Source organism: Prionailurus bengalensis, chromosome E1, assembly GCF_016509475.1.
Source record: "Prionailurus bengalensis isolate Pbe53 chromosome E1, Fcat_Pben_1.1_paternal_pri, whole genome shotgun sequence".
NCBI classification, from domain to species: domain Eukaryota; kingdom Metazoa; phylum Chordata; class Mammalia; order Carnivora; family Felidae; genus Prionailurus; species Prionailurus bengalensis.
In genome coordinates, this window is record NC_057347.1 from 38,476,314 (window position 1) to 38,494,245 (window position 17,932).

The 17,932-nt window shown below is 54.4% G+C and overlaps 1 protein-coding gene across 3 annotated transcripts; it reads left to right on the plus strand.

Annotated features, from left to right (window-relative positions):
• The first annotated feature begins 4,261 nt into the window (after positions 1 to 4,261).
• Positions 4,262 to 12,699, plus strand: GRB7 (growth factor receptor bound protein 7). Of its 3 annotated transcripts, none has more exons than XM_043584314.1 (15): positions 4,263 to 4,457; positions 8,465 to 8,621; positions 8,734 to 8,887; positions 9,071 to 9,227; positions 9,355 to 9,476; positions 9,568 to 9,645; positions 9,914 to 10,051; positions 10,392 to 10,502; positions 10,694 to 10,792; positions 11,047 to 11,127; positions 11,207 to 11,323; positions 11,509 to 11,563; positions 11,691 to 11,778; positions 11,884 to 11,977; positions 12,161 to 12,699. In XM_043584314.1, exons 2-15 carry the CDS (start codon positions 8,470 to 8,472, stop codon positions 12,305 to 12,307), a joined length of 1,593 nt encoding a protein of 530 aa, XP_043440249.1. In that variant the 5' UTR covers positions 4,263 to 4,457; positions 8,465 to 8,469; the 3' UTR covers positions 12,308 to 12,699. The 3 variants fall into 3 exon arrangements, with proteins under 3 accessions (XP_043440251.1, XP_043440249.1, XP_043440250.1); XM_043584315.1 differs by lacking the exon at positions 4,263 to 4,457 and adding an exon at positions 4,481 to 4,721; XM_043584316.1 differs by lacking the exon at positions 11,691 to 11,778 and having other exon boundaries at positions 4,262 to 4,457.
• Positions 12,700 to 17,932: the final 5,233 nt, after the last annotated feature.

A 17,932-nucleotide genomic window follows, 5' to 3' on the forward strand; every position in this document is an offset into this window, starting at 1 on the left:
AGTCCCACCATAGTATCCTAACAGGTTACCTACATCAGCATCTCTTCAAACCATGCATTTTAAAAACAGATTCAGTGGTTTATAGAATTGTGCCACCACCACTACAATCCAGTTACAGAACCTTTCCATCAACCTAGAAAGGTCACTCCTGCGTGTATGCAGTCAGTCCAGCTCCTGGCTCCAGCCCTAGGCATCCATTGATCTGCTTTCTGTCTATAAACTTGCCTTTTCTGGACATTTAATATAAATGGAATGCTATAATATCCATTTTTTTGCTTCTGGCTTTTTTTCATTCCGTATAAAGTTGTGTGTGTGTGTGTGTGTGTGTGTGTGTGTGTGTGTTTTAATGTTTATTTAGTTTTGAGAGGGGGTGGGGGGAGGCAGAAAGAAATGGAGAGAGAAAGAATCCCAAGCAGGCTTGGGACAAGCCCCAAAACGGGGCTTGAACCCATGAGCCCCAAGAGATCATGACCTGAGCCTAAACCAAGAATGGGTCACTGGACAGACTGAGCCACCCAGGCACCCCTGTTCAGTGTAAAGTTTTTGAGGTTCATCCGTGCTATATCACGTACAGTAGTTTTTTTCCTTTTTGCTGGTGTGCAGTATCCCATCGTATAGATATGCCACCTTCTGTTTATCTATTCAATACCGGTTGATGGCCATTTGAGTTTCCAGTTTGCAGTTTTTAGCTATTTTGAATAATGCTGCTATGAACGCCCAAGTGTCTTTGTAGGTACATGTGTTTCATTTCTTTAGTAGAATTGCTGGGTTGCATGGTATGTTTAACTTTTTGAGAAACTGCCAGACTGTTATTCCAAAGTACCTGTAACCATTTTACATTCCCATCAGCTATATGAGGATTTGTTTACCCATATCCCTGTCAACGCTTATTGTCTGTCTCTGATTATAGCCATCCTGGTGGGCGTGGGGTGGTATCTCATTGTGGTTTTAATTTGCATTTCTCTAATGACTAATGATGTTGAGCACCTTTTCATGTGTTTATTAGCCATCCTTCTATCTTATGTGGAAAAACATCTCTTCAAATCTTTTGCCCGTTTTTAATTGGGTTGTTTGTTTCTTTATTATTGATTCATAAGAGTACTTTATATATTCTGGATACGAAGTCCCTAAGCAGATATATGATTTGCAAACATTTTCCCCCAGTCTTTAACAGGTGTTTTGTTTTGTTTTTTAAATTTTCTTAATGGTGTCTTTTGAAGTGCAAAAAGAATTTTATTTTGATGACGTATAATTTACTGATTTTTTCATTTGTTACTTGTGCTTTTGCTGTTGCACCTAAGATCTCTGCCTAACTCAAGGTCATGAAGATTTTTTTCCCCATGGTTTCTTCAGAGGTTTCATTTTAGCTCTCACGTTTAGGTCTAGGATCTATTTTGAGTTAATTTTTGTAGATTGTGTGAGGCAACGATCTAAATTCATCTTTTGGCATGTTGATTGTCCTAGAACTATTTATTGAAAAAACTAATCTCCCCCCCCCCCCCCGAATTGTCTTTGCACCTTTGTCAAAAATCATTTGGCCAGAAATGTAAGGGTTTATATTTGGACTTTTGATTCTATTCCATTAACATATAAAACTATTCTTTTTTTGTTGCCGTTTCTTTTTTTTTTATTAAAAAAAAACTCAGCTATAACTTATACAGAGTAAAATTTGCCCTCTGGAGTGTACCTTTCTGTGAGTCCTAACATATAGTTGTATATCCACCACCATGACCAAGATACAGAACAGCTCCATTACCTCCTCACAAGTCCCTGTGCTCTTTGCAGTCAACCCCGATTCCTCTTCCCCAACCCCAGATCTGCTTTCTGTCCTTATGGTTCCACCCCCTCCAGAAAGCCTATACATGGAATCCTACAGCACTCAGCCTTCCGACTCTGGCTTCCTTCTCTACCCCATCCTTCAACATCCAGAGCGATCTTTCCAAAATATAAATCTGCCCACTTCTCTTCGCCTCTGCTCAAGCCCAGAGAGACACTGCAGGGTCTGGCCTCTGCCCATAGTTCCTGCCTGTCTGGACAGACAGGATGGATGGCTCTTAAACCTGGTTTAACCACCTGAGGGCTTGTCAATACCACACATTCCTGGGTCTTGGCCCCAGAGACTGAGATTCAGTAGGTGGGGAGGGGCCCAGGGATCTGTTTTTTTATACAAGCCTAGGGAGATGTGGAGGCAGGTGGTCACAGGCTACACTAGGAGAAACACAGCTCAGTCTGAAACGCTTGCTTTTCTCCACACCTGCTCAAGCTTACCTGTGTGGCCTCCTCTCCTTCCTTCTTCTCAACCCCACTCTGCCTCTGTGTGCTGTGTCCCCTCCTGCCAAGGGCTTTGGCACTTGTTTCCCCACCATGAAAGGTGCCCCCCCCATTCCCACCCACCAATTCAACCTTCTCCCTGCTCCAGACCTAGCTTCCCCTCTGCTCAATTGTCACTTCCACGGAGAAGCCTTCCCCAACTCCCTTGGTGAGTCATTTTCCCAGCATATTTGTCACCTGTCATTTCTTATTTTTGTGGGATTCTTTTTTTTTAGTTTATTTTCAGAGAGTGAGCGAGCAGCTGAGGGGTAGAGAGAGAGAGGAAGAAAGAGAATCCTAAGAAGGCTCCTAGCTGTCAGCGCAGAGCCCGACACATGGCTCAACCTCATGAACCTGAGGTTGCGACCTGAGTCAAAATCAAGAGTTGGACACTTAACTGACTGAGCCACCCAGGTGCCCCTTATTTTTTGTGTGATTTTTTCCCCTAATGTTTATTCATTTTTGAGAGAGAGAGAGAGAATGAACAGGGGAGGGGAAGAGAGGGGGACAGAGGGTCCAAAGTGGGCTCTGCACTGACAGCAGTGTGCCCAATATGGGCTTGAACTCATGAAACATGGGATCGTGACTGAGCCGAAGTCAGATGCTCCACCGACTGGAGCCACCCAGGCGCCCATGTGTGATTCTTTGGTTAACATCAGTCTCTCCAACTGGGCTGCATGAGGATAAGGGCAGGATCTGTTTTTGTTTCTCCCCACTTTTTCCCCAGTACCAAGCTTGCGGTTGGCATTTAGTAGGTACTTAACAAATATTTTTTTTAATGTTTTTTAATTTATTTTTGAGACAGAGACAGAGCATGAACAGGGGAGGGGCAGGGAGAGAGGGAGACACAGAATCTGAAGCAGGCTCCAGGCTCTGAGCTGTCAGCACAGAGCCCTATGCGGGGCTCGAACTCACAGACTGTGAGATCATGACCTGAGCTGAAGTCAGATGCTTAACCCACTGAGCCACCCAGGCGCCCCGGTACTTAACAAATATTAACTGAACGAATGAAGGAATGATTGAGTGAATTGCCTACTGTGCTTTGCACAAACTGCTCCATGGCCCAGGTGACCTTGTCCCCTCCCCCACTTCTTTGCTTGGTCCACTTATACTGGTTTTTCCAAGGAAAACCCATTTGGAAAAAGTTGAGGCTAGAGCCACTCCTTGATGGTCCCCCAGGGCAGACCTCTTATCACTCTATGGACTGTTTGTTTACCCAACTGTCACCAACTCCTGGTTGGGAGGTGACCACTGCCTTTGATCCAGGCCTTCTCCCTGACCCTTGTGTGTGCCTAATGCTGAAAGAGTGAGCTAAAGTGATGGCTCAAAAGGTGGGGGGGGGGGGGGGGAGGAGGGCGTGTCCCCTGTCACCTGTCCAGAGCTTCCCCCAGATCACTCCTCTCACCATGAGACCCTGCCTAACTCTTTCAATTTCAGAAGAAGCTGAGACCCTGGACTTTGCAAAGAAGGGAGAACATACTCTGGGTGCCTCTGAGGGCCAGGGTGCAGGCTGGGTGGCCAGACTGTGGCTGGAGGTCAAGGGGCAGGCCTTATTGCTGGACACCCCTCTGGCTGTCTTCCTTCTTTCGCTGAGTGCTCTTTGCCCCATCAAGTGGGACTCAGAGCCGCAGACAGGCCCCCTAGCTTGGCCAATGAGCAGACCCGATTTGGTGAGGAGCCTGGGGAAGGGTGAGCCCGTCGTTTCCCCTTACCTTCCAGCCCCCAGCCCCTCCCTCCCAGGTCACGAGGACTCCAGATCTTCGCTCTGGAGGCTGTTCAGTTCGACTGTCTTCCCCGCCTCTCCCCTGGCACCTGCTGGCTGGCTAAGAAGGGCAAAAACAATCCCAGCCAGAGTAGAGTGTCAGAGTCCCCGCCCCTCCTCCTGTGGTTCCTCCTCCCATGCTTCCCACCCCCCCCGGCCCCGCCCCCACCTGCCCAAGATAATTTTAGTTTCCTTCGTCCAGAAGCCTGGACACATAGGGCTGTCCCTCCCCCAACCCTCGCTTCTACCTCCAAAGTCAGGACGCCCTCCTACCACCTGTAGGGAAGAGGGAGTGGATTTGAAATCAAGTCCAGGTATCTGGGGTCCCTAGACAGAACCGGACTTCGGACCCCGTGTCCTGCTACTCCTGCTGGGGCTTCTCTAGGTAAGGTTGCCAGGATGGGTCCCAGACGATAATCTGCTCCCACCCCCAGCCCCACCAGGGCCCCAGGCTGTGCGGGTCTCAGGGCCAGGAGCTGGCAGGCTGCCCTGATGGGCGGACGGACAGCCGTCTGGCTCCCCCCTTCCCTCTCCCCTTCAGTGATGTCAGGCCAAGGGCGGGGGCAGGAGGGGGACAGGTAGTTAAGGGCCAGGCGTCTCTCTCCCTAAACCGGTGGCTCCAGCCAAGTGTTCCAACGCCAGGGTGCAGGTAAGGACCAAAACGGGCCCTTCATCGTGAGGGTGGGAGAGGAGCAGCAGGTCTGGGGCCAATTTGGAAAGATCCAGCCTCCTTCTGCGTTACTCTGGCGGCCTCACTTTCTCTTTTTTCTCCAGTCTCCCATATCCCGCCCCTTCCTCACCATCTGCTCTCAGTCTTTCCCTATTCTCATTTCCCGTCTTCCTTATTCCTTATTTCCCTCCCTGTACCCCGCCTCCCTCTGGCCCCCGGACAAAGCTGCTGATGGGGTTGAGAAAGGAAGATCTCTGATCCTCTCCTTCCAGAGACGCTGCTTTCCCGCTGAAGCCCCTCCCCACCTCCCCAGAAAGAGGGCTGGGAGGGGGGCCGAATACCGAGAGCTGCCTCGGATCATTCCTTGCTCAGCCTGAGGTTACCCGTTTGAGGTTTCCCCAAGGCTCTACTAAAGATTGACGTCTCCCCTGGGGAAGGGGTACCCTCCAATTTGGAGGGCAGTAGAGGAGAGGGTTCCCTGAAGTTGCTAGAACTCCTTCTCCTATTGTTTGCCTGCTCAGAAACACAGGGTCCTACCCTCGGAAGGGAAGGTGGGGGCGGGGCAGGCCTGAGGGTCTTTCCCGGCTTCAGAAGGAAGGCTCGAAGGCTGGGGGGCTGGTGCCGGGGGTCAGCAGTGCAGTGGGGCCAAGGGAAAGTGTGTGTACATGTTTGGGGGGGGGTAGTGTTTGCACAAAGACAGAATCTGGGTCTCCCTGCCACTACGGGGATGGAGAATGCACCTGTTTGCGTTGGAAAGTCTCCCAACCCCACCGCCCCTCTTGGTCGGCCTGCCCTGGACTCTGGTCTCCCTTGTCCCCCTGATCCTGCTGGGGGAGCCCTCCACGAAGGCAAGCAGCGTGTAATGATTAACTCCACAGACACTCCAGCATTCTTCCCAAATTAAACTTTAAGAGAGCTTACCCTCCCTTTTCGCATTGGTCATTTTTTTCGAGTGAGGGAGTGGGCGGGGCCTCAGGGTCCTGGACCCTCCCCCCAACTCTGGGTCACCTAGGGGTTTCCCGCCTCCTCACCTGGGCCCTGTACCCCCAGAACTCCCCCGAAGGTTGAGCCTTCCTCCCCTTACAATAAATCCCGATGGGGGCGGGGAGGGGAGTGCTGGGCCAGACGGGGGCCTTCCCGCCACCTGCTGGTCCCCAGCCCGGGCCTCGGCCCTGCCGGCCCCTCCCCCTCTCCTGGTTAGCAGCGGAGGTGGCCTTGTTTTCTTGCCCTGCCACCCGCCCTTGGGGCCAGGCAGGTGGGGCGAGATTCAGGAAGTAAACAAGGAGGCAGGAGGCTGGGACGGCGGGAAGGAGGGTGGGGCCGGAGCCGCGGGGCAGGAGAGGCCATAGGGGAAGCTTCGGCGTGGAGTTGCTGTGTTTCGGGGACTGATAGATTATGCGGGTCTGTTTCTTCAGCAGAAGCTTTCTGAGGGCCCCAGTTTGAGAGTTCAGGTTTCTTGGGAGGGGGCCTGCCAGGGCCCCACAGCTAGGACCCCCATTCTTCTCCCAGTTTCATCTATTTGGTCCTAACTGCCCCACTCTTCTCTTGTCTTGGAAGGGTCTGAAGGGCAGGGTGAAGGATGGAAAGGCCAAACCCAAGTCTTCAGTCGGCCCTCCAGCCCTCTGAGGCCAGACTCTATCTAATCTGATTCCGATTTAGATCGTCTCCCCTTTCCCGGTCCAAACACTGCCCTGATTCCTCCTCCCTGGGTTGGAGGAGGACCCCAGTTTTGGTCTCTGATATCCTGTCTGGCTTCCCTGCACACCCCCCTCCCCCAGTCTCCCTCTCCCTGGAGTGAAGTCACCAGGGCTGGTTGCCAGAGGATAAACGGGATGGGAGTGGGGACACTGCGTTTTGTTGTTGATGTTCTGGTGTCTGTTGATGTTCACTGGTGGGTGTGTTTTACCCTTCCCTGCAGGACCCTGAGCCCCCTCCCTGTCTCTCCCTCCAACCTTCCTTTTTCTGCCTGTCTGTGTCTGTCCTCTTGGGTGTCTTGACTTTCTACTTCTGCTCCTGTAGTACCCTTCCAGCCAGGACACCCTGAAGAGTGTGTCAGGAGGACCCTCATCCCCCCGGGTTGATGTAGAGGAGTCCTCTGAGCCACTGAGTCCTGGGTTCCAGGGGTGGGCAGCAGCATCAGAATGAAAGCCTGGTAGGCCCCAGCCAGGATAGAGAACACTTCGTGGTTTCTTCTTTGTGGTGAGTGAGGGCATCAGTGGAGGTCAGCTCCACTCCAGATGGGCCTTTGAAATCCAGGCCGGGCCTTTTTTCTCTCCTTGGGGGAGGGGGCTCCTGGGCTGGGTGGTGGCTACCAGATTGGGGGCTGACTTCAGTCCCACCTGGACTGGAGGTGGGCCAAGGGTGGGGAGGAGAAAATGATGTCAGAGGAGCTGCAGGCCAGGCAGCTTCTTTCTCCCCCATCCTGTCCCTGCCTTGTGCCTCCCCCATTCCTCCTAGGCTGGTAGGTTGGGGGTGGGAGTGGAGGGAGGTGGGCAGAGGCAGGGTTGTTTGTGTTTCTCCTAAGCCAGGAAGTTGTGCAGATGAGTCAAGGTTGAATAGAGAGCCCCAGGCAGTGCTGTCCCGCCCCACCCTGACTCACCTGTCCCCCAGATCCCCTCACTTAAGAGTCCGGGACCTACCCCATCCTGGAGGGTCAATGCCAGGTGCCCCCAGCAGCCTAACAGCGCTGGCCTAGGTCTCAGGTGCTCCCAGGTCCTCACCCAGCCAAAGGGGTCTTTCTTCCTGTGGAGGAGGAGCCCGTGCTGCCTCTGCCCCCGGTGGGCATTTTTGCCCCAGCTCTCCTGTCCTTACTTGTCTCAGGTACCTGTGCAGCACCTGTGGGTGATAAGACATGGGTAAGACCCTGGCCTTGCTTAGCAGTGCCAGGCGTCTTCAGACCAGTGGGTGGGTAAGACAGGTGCACGTAATTGGCACAGAGTCCCCAGCACAGTGCAGAGAGGGAGACCTTCAGTCTGAAGGTGGAAAATCCAGGAAGGCTGCTCAGAGGAGGGAGCTCTGGCATTGGGGCTTCAAGAAAGTTGGGCGGGAGGAAGAATCTGGGGAGGGCACACAAGGTTTGGGGGCTGCTGGGGCCAGGGCCCCCAGGTTAGTCCTGTCCTTCTCACTGCAGCTGAGCCTGCCTCCTGCCCTCCTGGTTCCTATCCTGGCCCACCTCCTTCTCCCCTTCTGTGCATCACTCAGCACTTGGGCAGGCGTTGCCACAACAGGCTCTGGCAACCAGGTCTGGCAACAAAGCACTGGAAAAACCTGGGGCAGAGCCCGGAGGAGCTGAGTGCCCTGTGCTCAGAGCATGCTCAGAGACTGAAAGTCTGAGCCTCGAACAGTCTGTGGGTTATGGAGTCTGTTGCCCCATGGTGGCGGAGTGGGACCCTCTTAGCTCTTCCCCTGGGCAACCTGGGGCTAAAAGAAGGGCACTGGACTTGGAGTCCAAACACCAGGTTTTACTCCCTGACTCACCTGTGATGGGGGCAAGAATGCTTCCTTCTCAGGGACCTGAAGTCCCTTTTTGTAAATGGACTCACTCTACCCTTCCCCAGAGGCTCCAGAGAAACTCCAGTTAGAGGGAGAGCAATGAGGTGCTGGGCAAACTCTGAGGGGCCCCTTGGCAGCTGTGTGAAGTCAGGAGGTCTGGGTCCTCTTGGCCCCTCTTCCCAGGACAAGGGGTCACGATCAGCCACTTCCAGCCCCCTCTTCTCCCTCAGATGTTATGGAGCTGGGTCTGTCTCCACCTCATCTCAGCAGCTCCCCAGAAGATCTGTACCTGACCCCTGGGACCCCTCCTGGGACTCCCCCGCCTCCCGATGCCCCTCTGCCTGGGGAGGTGAAGAGGTCCCAGCCTCTGCCCATTCCAAACAGCAGGTACGATGGGGTGATGGAGCTGAGGAGGGGCTGGTGGTGGGGAGGCGGTCAGCGCCGGGGTGAGACAGAAGCTTGCAGTCAACTCTTCTCCGCCCCTTACCTTGGGCCACAGGAATCTTCTTCGAGAGGAGGAGCTGCGGACAAGCTCTCTACCCTCCATCCCCAACCCCTTCCCTGAGCTCTGCAGTCCTCCTTCACAGACCCCCATTCTTGGGGGGCCCTCCAGTGCAAGGGGGCTGCTCCCTCGAGACGCCAGCCGCCCCCATGTGAGTTGTCTTGGGAGAGAGAAGGCAGGGATATGGGGATGCTGTGGATATGAGGGTGGATATGGTGCCACTTCCGTGGAGGCTGGGGGATTTGATCAGGAATCCCTGCAGGTGTAGCAGCAGCAGAAGGGAAATGACCACCCTTTGCCCTTCCTCAAGTCATCTGCAATTCCCGGGGCACAGGTCGTAAAGGTGTACAGTGAAGATGGGGCTTGCCGGTCTGTGGAGGTGGCGGCAGGTGCCACGGCTCGCTACGTGTGTGAAATGCTGGTGCAGCGGGCTCACGCCCTGAGCGATGAAAACTGGGGGCTGGTGGAGTGCCACCCCCATCTGGCGCTGGGTGAGTTGGGGTGGAGGGGGCTGCCTGGGTAGGGAGGCAAATGCTTCACACGTTGGGCTGGGCAGGTGGCTCATCTGGGAGGCCTGGCAGGTCTCCGCTGAGCCCTGCTTTTTGCCCTTGACGCCAGAGCGGGGCTTGGAGGACCACGAGTCAGTGGTGGAAGTGCAGGCTGCCTGGCCCATTGGTGGAGACAGCCGCTTTGTCTTCCGGAAGAACTTCGCCAAGTATGAACTGTTCAAGAGCTCCCCAGTGAGTGTGGGTGCAGGGGGTCTGGGCACTGGGATACCCTGATCCCCAACCTGGGCCCTCAATCCCTGGCTCCTTTCTCGTTTCCCCCCAGCACTCCCTGTTCCCGGAAAAGATGGTCTCCAGCTGTCTGGATGCACACACAGGCATATCCCATGAAGACCTCATCCAGGTAAAGGGATATTTCCAGTCATGATTCCTGTCGCTTTTTGACCCTTAAGCATTGTGCCTTCCCTGTGTGTGGTGGAGGGCTTAGCACGGTCCTAAACGACCGGACAAGTTACTTTTCCTGGCTGAGCGTCAGGTTTCTGCATCTGGTAAATGGGACGGTAAATCCATGTGGAGCACCTTCTCTTATGAAGGCCTTTGTGTATGTGTGTGTGTATCTCCCTGTCTCCCTCTTGGCGTCTCACGCTCTTCCTGCTCTCTTCTGTCCTCAGAACTTCCTGAATGCAGGCAGCTTCCCAGAGATCCAGGGCTTCCTGCAGCTTCGAGGGTCAGGACGGAAGCTTTGGAAACGCTTCTTCTGCTTCCTGCGCCGGTCTGGCCTCTATTACTCCACCAAGGGCACCTCCAAGGTGAGGTCTTGAAGGTTGACAGCCCCAGCCCCTAGGGTATCCCATTCCTGGTCCTGCTAGGAGTTGTCCCTTCCCTGTTGGAACTCCTGGACCTTTCTTCCCCTGGACCCTGAGACCCTCAGCTGCTCCTCTTTCCCTCCTAGCGTACCTACCCCAGGAAGTAGTGGTGGGAAAGGCAGGTGAAACTGAGTTCGAGCCCTGGCTCTGCTTCTGTTTGCTGTGTGACCTGAGGCACTTCTCTGCTCCTCTCTGGTCCTGACATCTCCCCAGCTGGCTTACTGGACAATAATAGGGGGACAGGGTCTGCCTGTTACAAGTCCTGTCTACCCGTGCTGCACAGGATCCAAGGCATCTGCAGTATGTAGCAGATGTGAACGAGTCCAACGTGTATGTGGTGACCCAGGGCCGCAAGCTCTATGGGATGCCCACGGACTTCGGCTTCTGTATCAAGGTAAAGACCCTGGCCTGGCCTGGGAGGCAACGGGAGCTGCTCAGGCCCTGGGATCTTACCTAGGGCTCTTGAGCTCCCGTCTGGGACACCCAGACTCCTCCCCCTGCCCTCTGCCCTGTGTCCTGCCCTATGGAGACAGATATCTGGTCCTAATGGCAGATATGGGACCAGCTGGTTTCCTCTCTCTACAGCCAAATAAGCTTCGAAATGGCCACAAGGGGCTTCGGGTCTTCTGCAGCGAGGATGAGCAGAGCCGCACCTGCTGGTTAGCAGCTTTCCGCCTCTTCAAGGTGAGACCCTGGGAGTGGCATGGGGGCATGAGTGAGGAATTATAACTCTGCCCCCAGGAATGAGGGGGCATCATAGCCTTGCTCTGTTAGTATGTTGGGCCCAAGGCTGGAGTCCTCACTCCGGCTTCAGAAAGCTCCTTATCCAGGGCAGAGATGCAGTCTTGCCCTTGGAGAGTTCTGGTGTGTGTGGGTTTCACAGCCCAGCTGCCAGCACCTGCTTGACCTCAGGTTCTCTTTCTCTCTCCAACCCGCAGTATGGGGTGCAGCTGTATAAGAATTATCAGCAGGCACAGTCTCGCCACCTGCGTCCGTCCTGTGTGGGTTCCCCACCTTTGGTGAGTGTACACAGGGGGGTTAGCTGGGGGTGGGTGCCCTGACCCCGTCTGACCCCTCTCCATCCTATCCCATCTACAGAGGAGTGTCTCTGATAACACCCTGGTGGCCATGGACTTCTCTGGCCATGCTGGGCGTGTCATCGAGAACCCCCGGGAAGCTCTGAGTGCAGCCCTGGAGGAGGCCCAGGCCTGGAGGGTGAGGGGCCTGTACCCATTTGCATGTTTATACTGGGCACCTTCTCTCCACGTGGGTTTCCATGGTGTGGGACGAAGAGTGGGGTAAGGCGGGCCGCCAGGTGCGGAAAGGGTCTCTATGTTCTCGAGGTGCCGGGTGATACCTCAGTCACGCCCTGATCCCCTGTGTCCCCCACTGCTCTGCAGAAGAACCATCGTCTCAGTCTGCCCACCCCAGGCTCAGGCACGAGCCTCAGTGCAGGTGGGTGAGCGCCCGGCGTCCCCAGGGGTGGGGGCTGCCGTGGCTTCTCTGAGCATTCCCGGTGGGGGAGGTTAGTGTGGGGACCTCCTCCCCAGAGTGACGGCCCATCTGCCTCCCCCAACTCCAGCCATCCACCGCACCCAACCCTGGTTCCACGGACGCATCTCCCGAGAGGAGAGCCAGCGGCTCATCGGGCAGCAGGGCCTGGTGGACGGGTAAGGGGCAGGGCTGAGCAGGCCAACAGACCCAGGGACAGGAGAGGCCCCGTGTCCAGGCGGCAGCTGTGTGTCCTCGGGTAATGTTGCCCTGTCTCCTGGCAGCCTGTTCCTTGTTCGAGAGAGTCAACGGAACCCACAAGGCTTTGTCCTCTCTCTGTGCCACCTGCAGAAGGTCAAACATTATCTCATCCTCCCGGTGAGTAATCCCTGTCTCCTCACCAGGCCCCCTCGAGAAGCTCCCCGGCCCGCGGTGTATCTGGGGCCTCCCGCTCTCTCCTTTGCCCCTGCACAAGCACTGGGGACCTCGGCCCTGACCAGGAGGGATCCCCTCAAGTCCCTCCCTGACCTTCCACCCCGCCCCCTGTGGCCGTCCCCCCAGAGCGAGGAGGAGGGCCGCCTCTACTTCAGCATGGATGACGGCCAGACTCGCTTCACGGACCTGCTGCAGCTTGTGCAGTTCCACCAGCTGAACCGTGGCATCCTGCCATGCTTGCTGCGCCACTGCTGCACCCGCGTGGCCCTCTGACGGCCACAGAAGCAGGCCTGGGTCTCAGCCTGTTCCAGGCTGGCCACTGCCCCCGATGCTCACAGGGTGGACTTGGAGGGGGCAGAAGGTGGGGACAGGCTCATGAACAATTGGAGGGCTCCCCTACTCCGGAGGGTCTTCTCCTTGGCTCCTCTGCCTCCCTCAGGCAGAAAGTGCTCCTCACCCACTCCACCCCCGACCTGTCTCCTCAAGAGAAGGCGCTTGGGGTGGCCCTCCCCTTCACAGAACTCCTGGGCACTGCCCTGGGCAGGGCATTTTGGGAGAAATGGGGTAGCCCAGGTGGTCTTATGCCCCACACTTTGTACAGACTGAGAGGCCAGTTGATCTGCTATGTTTTATACTAGTGACAATAAAGATTATTTTTTGATACATCTATGAGTTCTGTCTGGTAAGACCTGGCTAGCTGGAGTAGAGAAGGGGAGTGGGAGAAGAGGGCACCAGGCCTTGGCAAATGTGTCCGATAGATCCAGGCCAGGTACCCTCCAGCCTGGATGTTTCTTTTCTTTCTTTCTTTCTTCCTCTCTCTCTCTCTTCCTTGCAGAGAGGGAGAGAGAGGGGGACAGAGGATCCGAAGAGGGCTCCATGTGGGGCTTGAACTCATGAACTGCAAGACTATGACGTGAGCTGAAGTCCGATGCTCAACCGACTGAGCCACCCGGGCACCCCCAGCCTGGATGTTTCTTGAGGGCAGGGTGGTCTTGGTCACCTGAGGATCTCCAGTGTCCAGCATGGAGCCCGGTCCATAGTGGGTGCCTAGTAACTTCTTGTTTAATAAATAAATGTATAAGGGAATGTCATCCGGGTGAGATCTCCTGACAGGACCTAAAGCTGTGGGGGTAACTCAAACAGGCCTGGGAGCTGGAGTGGACTCTCATAGCCTGTCTCCTCTGCAAGTCCTGGGCCCACTGCTGGGATGAGTCCTGACAGTTAATGAGTCTACAACCCCTACTTGGACACGTGGCCCATCATCTCTCCCAAGTCCCCATGCCCCCTATGGTCAACCCCTCTCCCTCCTGCTTTCTGTCCTTACAGTTCTGTTCCTTCCAGAAAGTCATACAATGGGTACACTACAATACTCAGCCCTCTGAGTCTGGTTTCCCCCTCCAACCCATCCTCTAACATCCAGAGTGATCTTTCCAAAATACAAGTCCAGATGGATCCTGCAGGGTCTGGCCTCTCCCCACTGCCCATGCTGGTCTGTTTTTGTCTAAAGAGTTTTGTCTAAGAGGGAATTTTATAGTCTTAGCTCTTATGTGACAGGAAAGATTTATAACTCTGTCAAACTGGCAACACCCGAATCTGCCACTTGATTTTTAAATCACAAAGAGACCCTCTTTTCAGACACATGAACTCCGGCTAGACATTATTTTTGCCAAAAAATAAAACCGCAGTCTCGGGGCGCCTGGGTGGCTCAGTCGGTTAAGCATCCGACTTCGGCTCAGGTCATGATCTTGCGGTCCCGTGAGTTTGAGCCCCGCGTCGGGCTCTGTGCTGACAGCTCAGAGCCTGGAGCCTGTTTCAGATTCTGTGTCTCCCTTTCTCTCTGCCCCTCCCCTGTTCACACTCTGTCTCTCTCTCAAAAATAAATAAACATTAACAAAAATTAAAAAAAAAAAACACAAAAAAACGCAGTCTTATCCTTTGGATCCAGCTACTAATTTATCAGAAATATGGAGGACAGAGGGACGTGTGAAATTACACATGGGGATACAAATCCCCAAGTCAAGACTAGGAAACTACAGAATAGACAACCCGGTTTCTCCCACAATAGCAAAATTACAAGAAAAGATGGGGAATCTCTAGCTCTCAAGAAATGTAGACATATGTCAACTAGATGTTATGTGCTGACCTTATTTGATTCAAATCCAAACTAGCTAACTGTAAAAACATTTATGAGCAATTGGGGGAAATTTGAGCTCCGGTGAGATGTTTGATGATATTAGGGAATTATGGTTAACTTTTCAAGGGGTGATAACCGTATTGTGTGTGCGTGTGTGTGTGTATGTGTGTGCGTTTAAGTCGTCATCTTTGAGAGAGTCGTTCTGAAGTATTTACAGGTAAAATGATGCCTTAGCTTTGTTTTTAAAATAACTCCAAGGTTAGGGGAGAGGGTGTGAGTATAGTCATGGGTTAACCATGAGTTGCTAATAGTTGAAGCTGGGTGATGGGTACAGGGGGATTGATTAAATTCTCTAAATCTGTGTAAGCCTGAAAATTCTGTAATAAAAATTTTTAAGTTTTATTTTATTATTTATTTTGAGAGAGAGAGAATCCTAAGTCCCTGATGCAGGTGTGGGGCTAGAACCCACGAACCGTGAGATCACGACCTGAGTCGAAACCGGCCAGACAATCCACTGAGCCACCCAGGTGCCAATCCCTGCAGATTTTTTTAAACGGAGAACCTCTCCTCAAATCTTTGAGATGGGGCGAGAGATGGTGGGATCCTGTTTTGCTGGTGAGGAAATTGACGGTTCAGTGAGGAGACCTGCCCCAAGTCACAGTGAGAGAGCCAGGAGATCACCTCAGGTCTGAATACAGGTCTGGGCTGTTCTGCTAGCCCTGCATGGCTGATTTCCAGGTGGGATTCCCAAATGGCCTGTGGGGGGTGGGAATGTCCTCTCCTGAAGAGCCCTTTCCTTCTCTGCAGCCCTGGTCTCTGGTGAGCAGGTTGTCCTGAAGTGACCTTGAGAAGGACCAGCCACTGTAGCCAGCCCTTGGGCCAGGTTTGGCAGCCCCAGCAGCCACTTGTGACCAAGGCACCCCCAACCTTGGCTAATCCCAGGCTGGGGAGCCAGGCCTGTCAGACAGAGGTGGGTAGAAAGTCCTCATCCACTCTGTAGCCTGGAACCTTCTGGGGATCTACCCCGAAGAAATTACCGCAGTCAAGGCATGAGAGGGGTGCAGGTTTTGTTTCTTTTTAGCGGGAACCAGAGCAACCTGCTGTGTGCTGCCTGCCATGGATGGCTTCCAGAACCATCCCAGCACTGGCTGCCCCTCGGTCTTGAGCTGACTGGCGCTGGACGTGTGACTGGCCAGGAATGCCCAGGGCCACTTCTAAGGTGTGGGTGCTAGGGGTCCGTGCTGGGGTGGGAGTAAAGGGACCAGAATAAGTCACTTCTTAAGCATGTCCAGGGATTTAGGCTATATAAAAACAGGACCCAGTGTCTCCTCATAGTCTGAGGCACCAGGCAGCGGACAATGCCCTTCTCTGTCAATCAGCTAATCGGAGTATGTGCGACAGATATCATTCTCACTTTACAAATGGGAAACTGAGGCTCAAAGCGAGGACCCACCTGAGGTCCTACATGGAGTTAGAGACAGAGGTCAGACTCAGCCCAGCTTGCAAGTGGTAGAACATAGCCCTTCTCTGCCCTTTGTTCTCTGTCCCCTCCGTTGTCGGTGCCGGCCACTAGGAAGGATCTGGGCCATCGGGGACCTTTCGAGGTGGCAGCTGGCTTGACCCTGAGCTGGATACTGGAAATCAGCAGCGGAACATCCTTGCTGGGTGGCTGAGCTCTCTGGCTTCTTGGAGGAAAGGCAGCAGCTGAGAGTGTGGGGGACAAGGGCCCCTCAAGATCAGCTTGCAGAGGGACCCAGGGCAAGATTCCCCAGCTCTGAAGACATGGGAAGAATGCTGTTCTCCTGCCAAAAGAGGCTGAAGCGTGAGCCACAGAGGCCAGACAGCACAAGGGAATTCCAAGGATAGCTGCAGTGCGGTTAGAGGAGGCTTGTGGCTATGAGGAAGACTGGGCTGGTGGGAGGGAGGCAGGGGCACCGTGGAGAAGGTAGAGGCTGGCACCTCAGATACTGTCTTTTCCACATCGAGTTATTGGGTTTGATTATAAAAAGTATATGTGCCTATGAAAGAACATTTCAGAAATTACAAAGAGCCTCTGTAAAAGAAAAGGAAATTCCCTGTAATCTCCCTATGCTGAGGAGGACCCAGGCATTGAGAGAGGGTAATGGAGGGCCCACATCCAGGGGGCTGGCTCTAAATGGCCTATAGTACATCACAGACACCAGCTCCTGGGGCTAGTATGGCTGGTGTGGGCCTGGTGCCAGGGTATAGCTGTCTTTGGCAGCACCATGGGCCTGGAGGAAGGTGTGGCCACAGGGATGACCTCCCTGCTTGGTCAAGCATGGAGGGCAGGGAGGGCTACTGCCAACTTTCTGGACTTGGGAACAGGTGGGCACGAGTCTAGGAAAGTCCACCTCCCATAGGCTGCCCTACGTGGGACATCCAAACAACGTTCTGGACAATTTATGCTCTCCCTGCTCCCCAGACATCCTGTTCAATGAAACCTGCACTGCCTCCAAGTTCATGGGTGGAGGCCCTCCTGGTGCCAGTAGAGGGTTCAACATTGGGTCAGTGATCCTGCCTGGCTCCTTCCTTGTGCCCATGCCAGGCACCCTGAGGAGGGAGGGAGGGAAGAATAAAAGGAGACAGGCAGGGGAGACCACGGCCATTCAGAGGATCCTTTCTTCCAAACTGTCTACATAAGCAGTTTACTACTGGCTTCCTGCTTCCAAGGGTTGCAGCAGGAATTGGGGGGCAGGTTGGGGTGGGGTTGGGAAGAGCATTGATTGCCTTTATATCTGGGAATTCCGCTTCATGGTGTATTTGGAAAAAAGGCTTCCATTACTGTGTGACTGACTTGGTCTAGCAGAGAGGTCAGGGGTTGGTGGATCCAACTTGCACGAAGGTAAGGTCTGCGGCAGAGTCTGCTTTCCTGTCCTGCACTGTTGGACGGAACCCTAGCTTTGGGGCTGGGAAGTGAGGTGTGCAGTGTGGCCTCTTAGGACAGAGGATTCTGAGCTTCCAGCAGGGGTAGGGAGTTGAGAGAGGAGGGAAAAGACATTGGGATCTTGGGGAAGTTGGATGTTGCAACTGGAGGCCGGAGTCTACAGCCACAGGATGGGTGATCCTGGGGACGGAGGGGTTCTCTATGATCTCCATACAGGAAGGAGTGTTAGGAAGCGTGGGTGCTGTCTGGGCTGAGAAGGGTTGTGCTTTACCGGGCGTTACTGAGGTCTGAAATTCAGTCCCATGTGGGTTGACCTGTCCCAAGGACGTATTCCTCTGCATCTACCTGCGCACCCCGCGCCCTGAGTTAGATTCAGGACGTGACAGCAGTGGGTATTCCTAGCAGACACTACCTCCATTTTCCAAAAGATTCCAGGGCATCTCCTTTCTCCCAGCCCTCTTAACACCCATCAGTCCCGATACGGGTTCCCACCTTTTGGTTCTCTACTTCCAAGCTGAGCCACCGCGTCCCACACTTCTAAGGGATGAGCTGGGGGGTGCGCAGGGGCCGCTGCACGAATAAGGCGAGGCCTGAGTCGGACGAGGCAGGAGTCAGAGTGAGAATCCAGCAGTCGCTCTGGCACCGCAGCACAGGAGGAAGGTGATCTGGACCCGCCGCCTGCCCTTTGGCTCCCTTCTCCTCGCCCCCCCTCCCCCCTCCCCCGCCCCCAACGACGCGGCCTGCGCGTGGTTGCTGGGCTGGAGGGCTTCGAGCGGTCGGGGAGCTGCGGTCGCGGGTAAAGGCCGGCCCGCATCGCCAGGGGGCGCGCTTCGGGGCCGCTGAGTACGCTCCTCGGTCT

What these genes read in the sequence shown, in the direction of transcription:
- GRB7 (XM_043584314.1), top strand. Translation starts at nt 8,470, where the DNA reads ATGGAGCTGGGTCTGTCTCCACCTCATCTCAGCAGCTCCCCAGAAGAT. An exon ending in GAGACGCCAGCCGCCCCCAT is followed by an intron (nt 8,888 to 9,070) that starts GTGAGTTGTCTT and finishes CCCGGGGCACAG; the next exon opens with GTCGTAAAGGTGTACAGTGA. An exon ending in AGGCACGAGCCTCAGTGCAG is followed by an intron (nt 11,564 to 11,690) that starts GTGGGTGAGCGC and finishes CCCCAACTCCAG; the next exon opens with CCATCCACCGCACCCAACCC.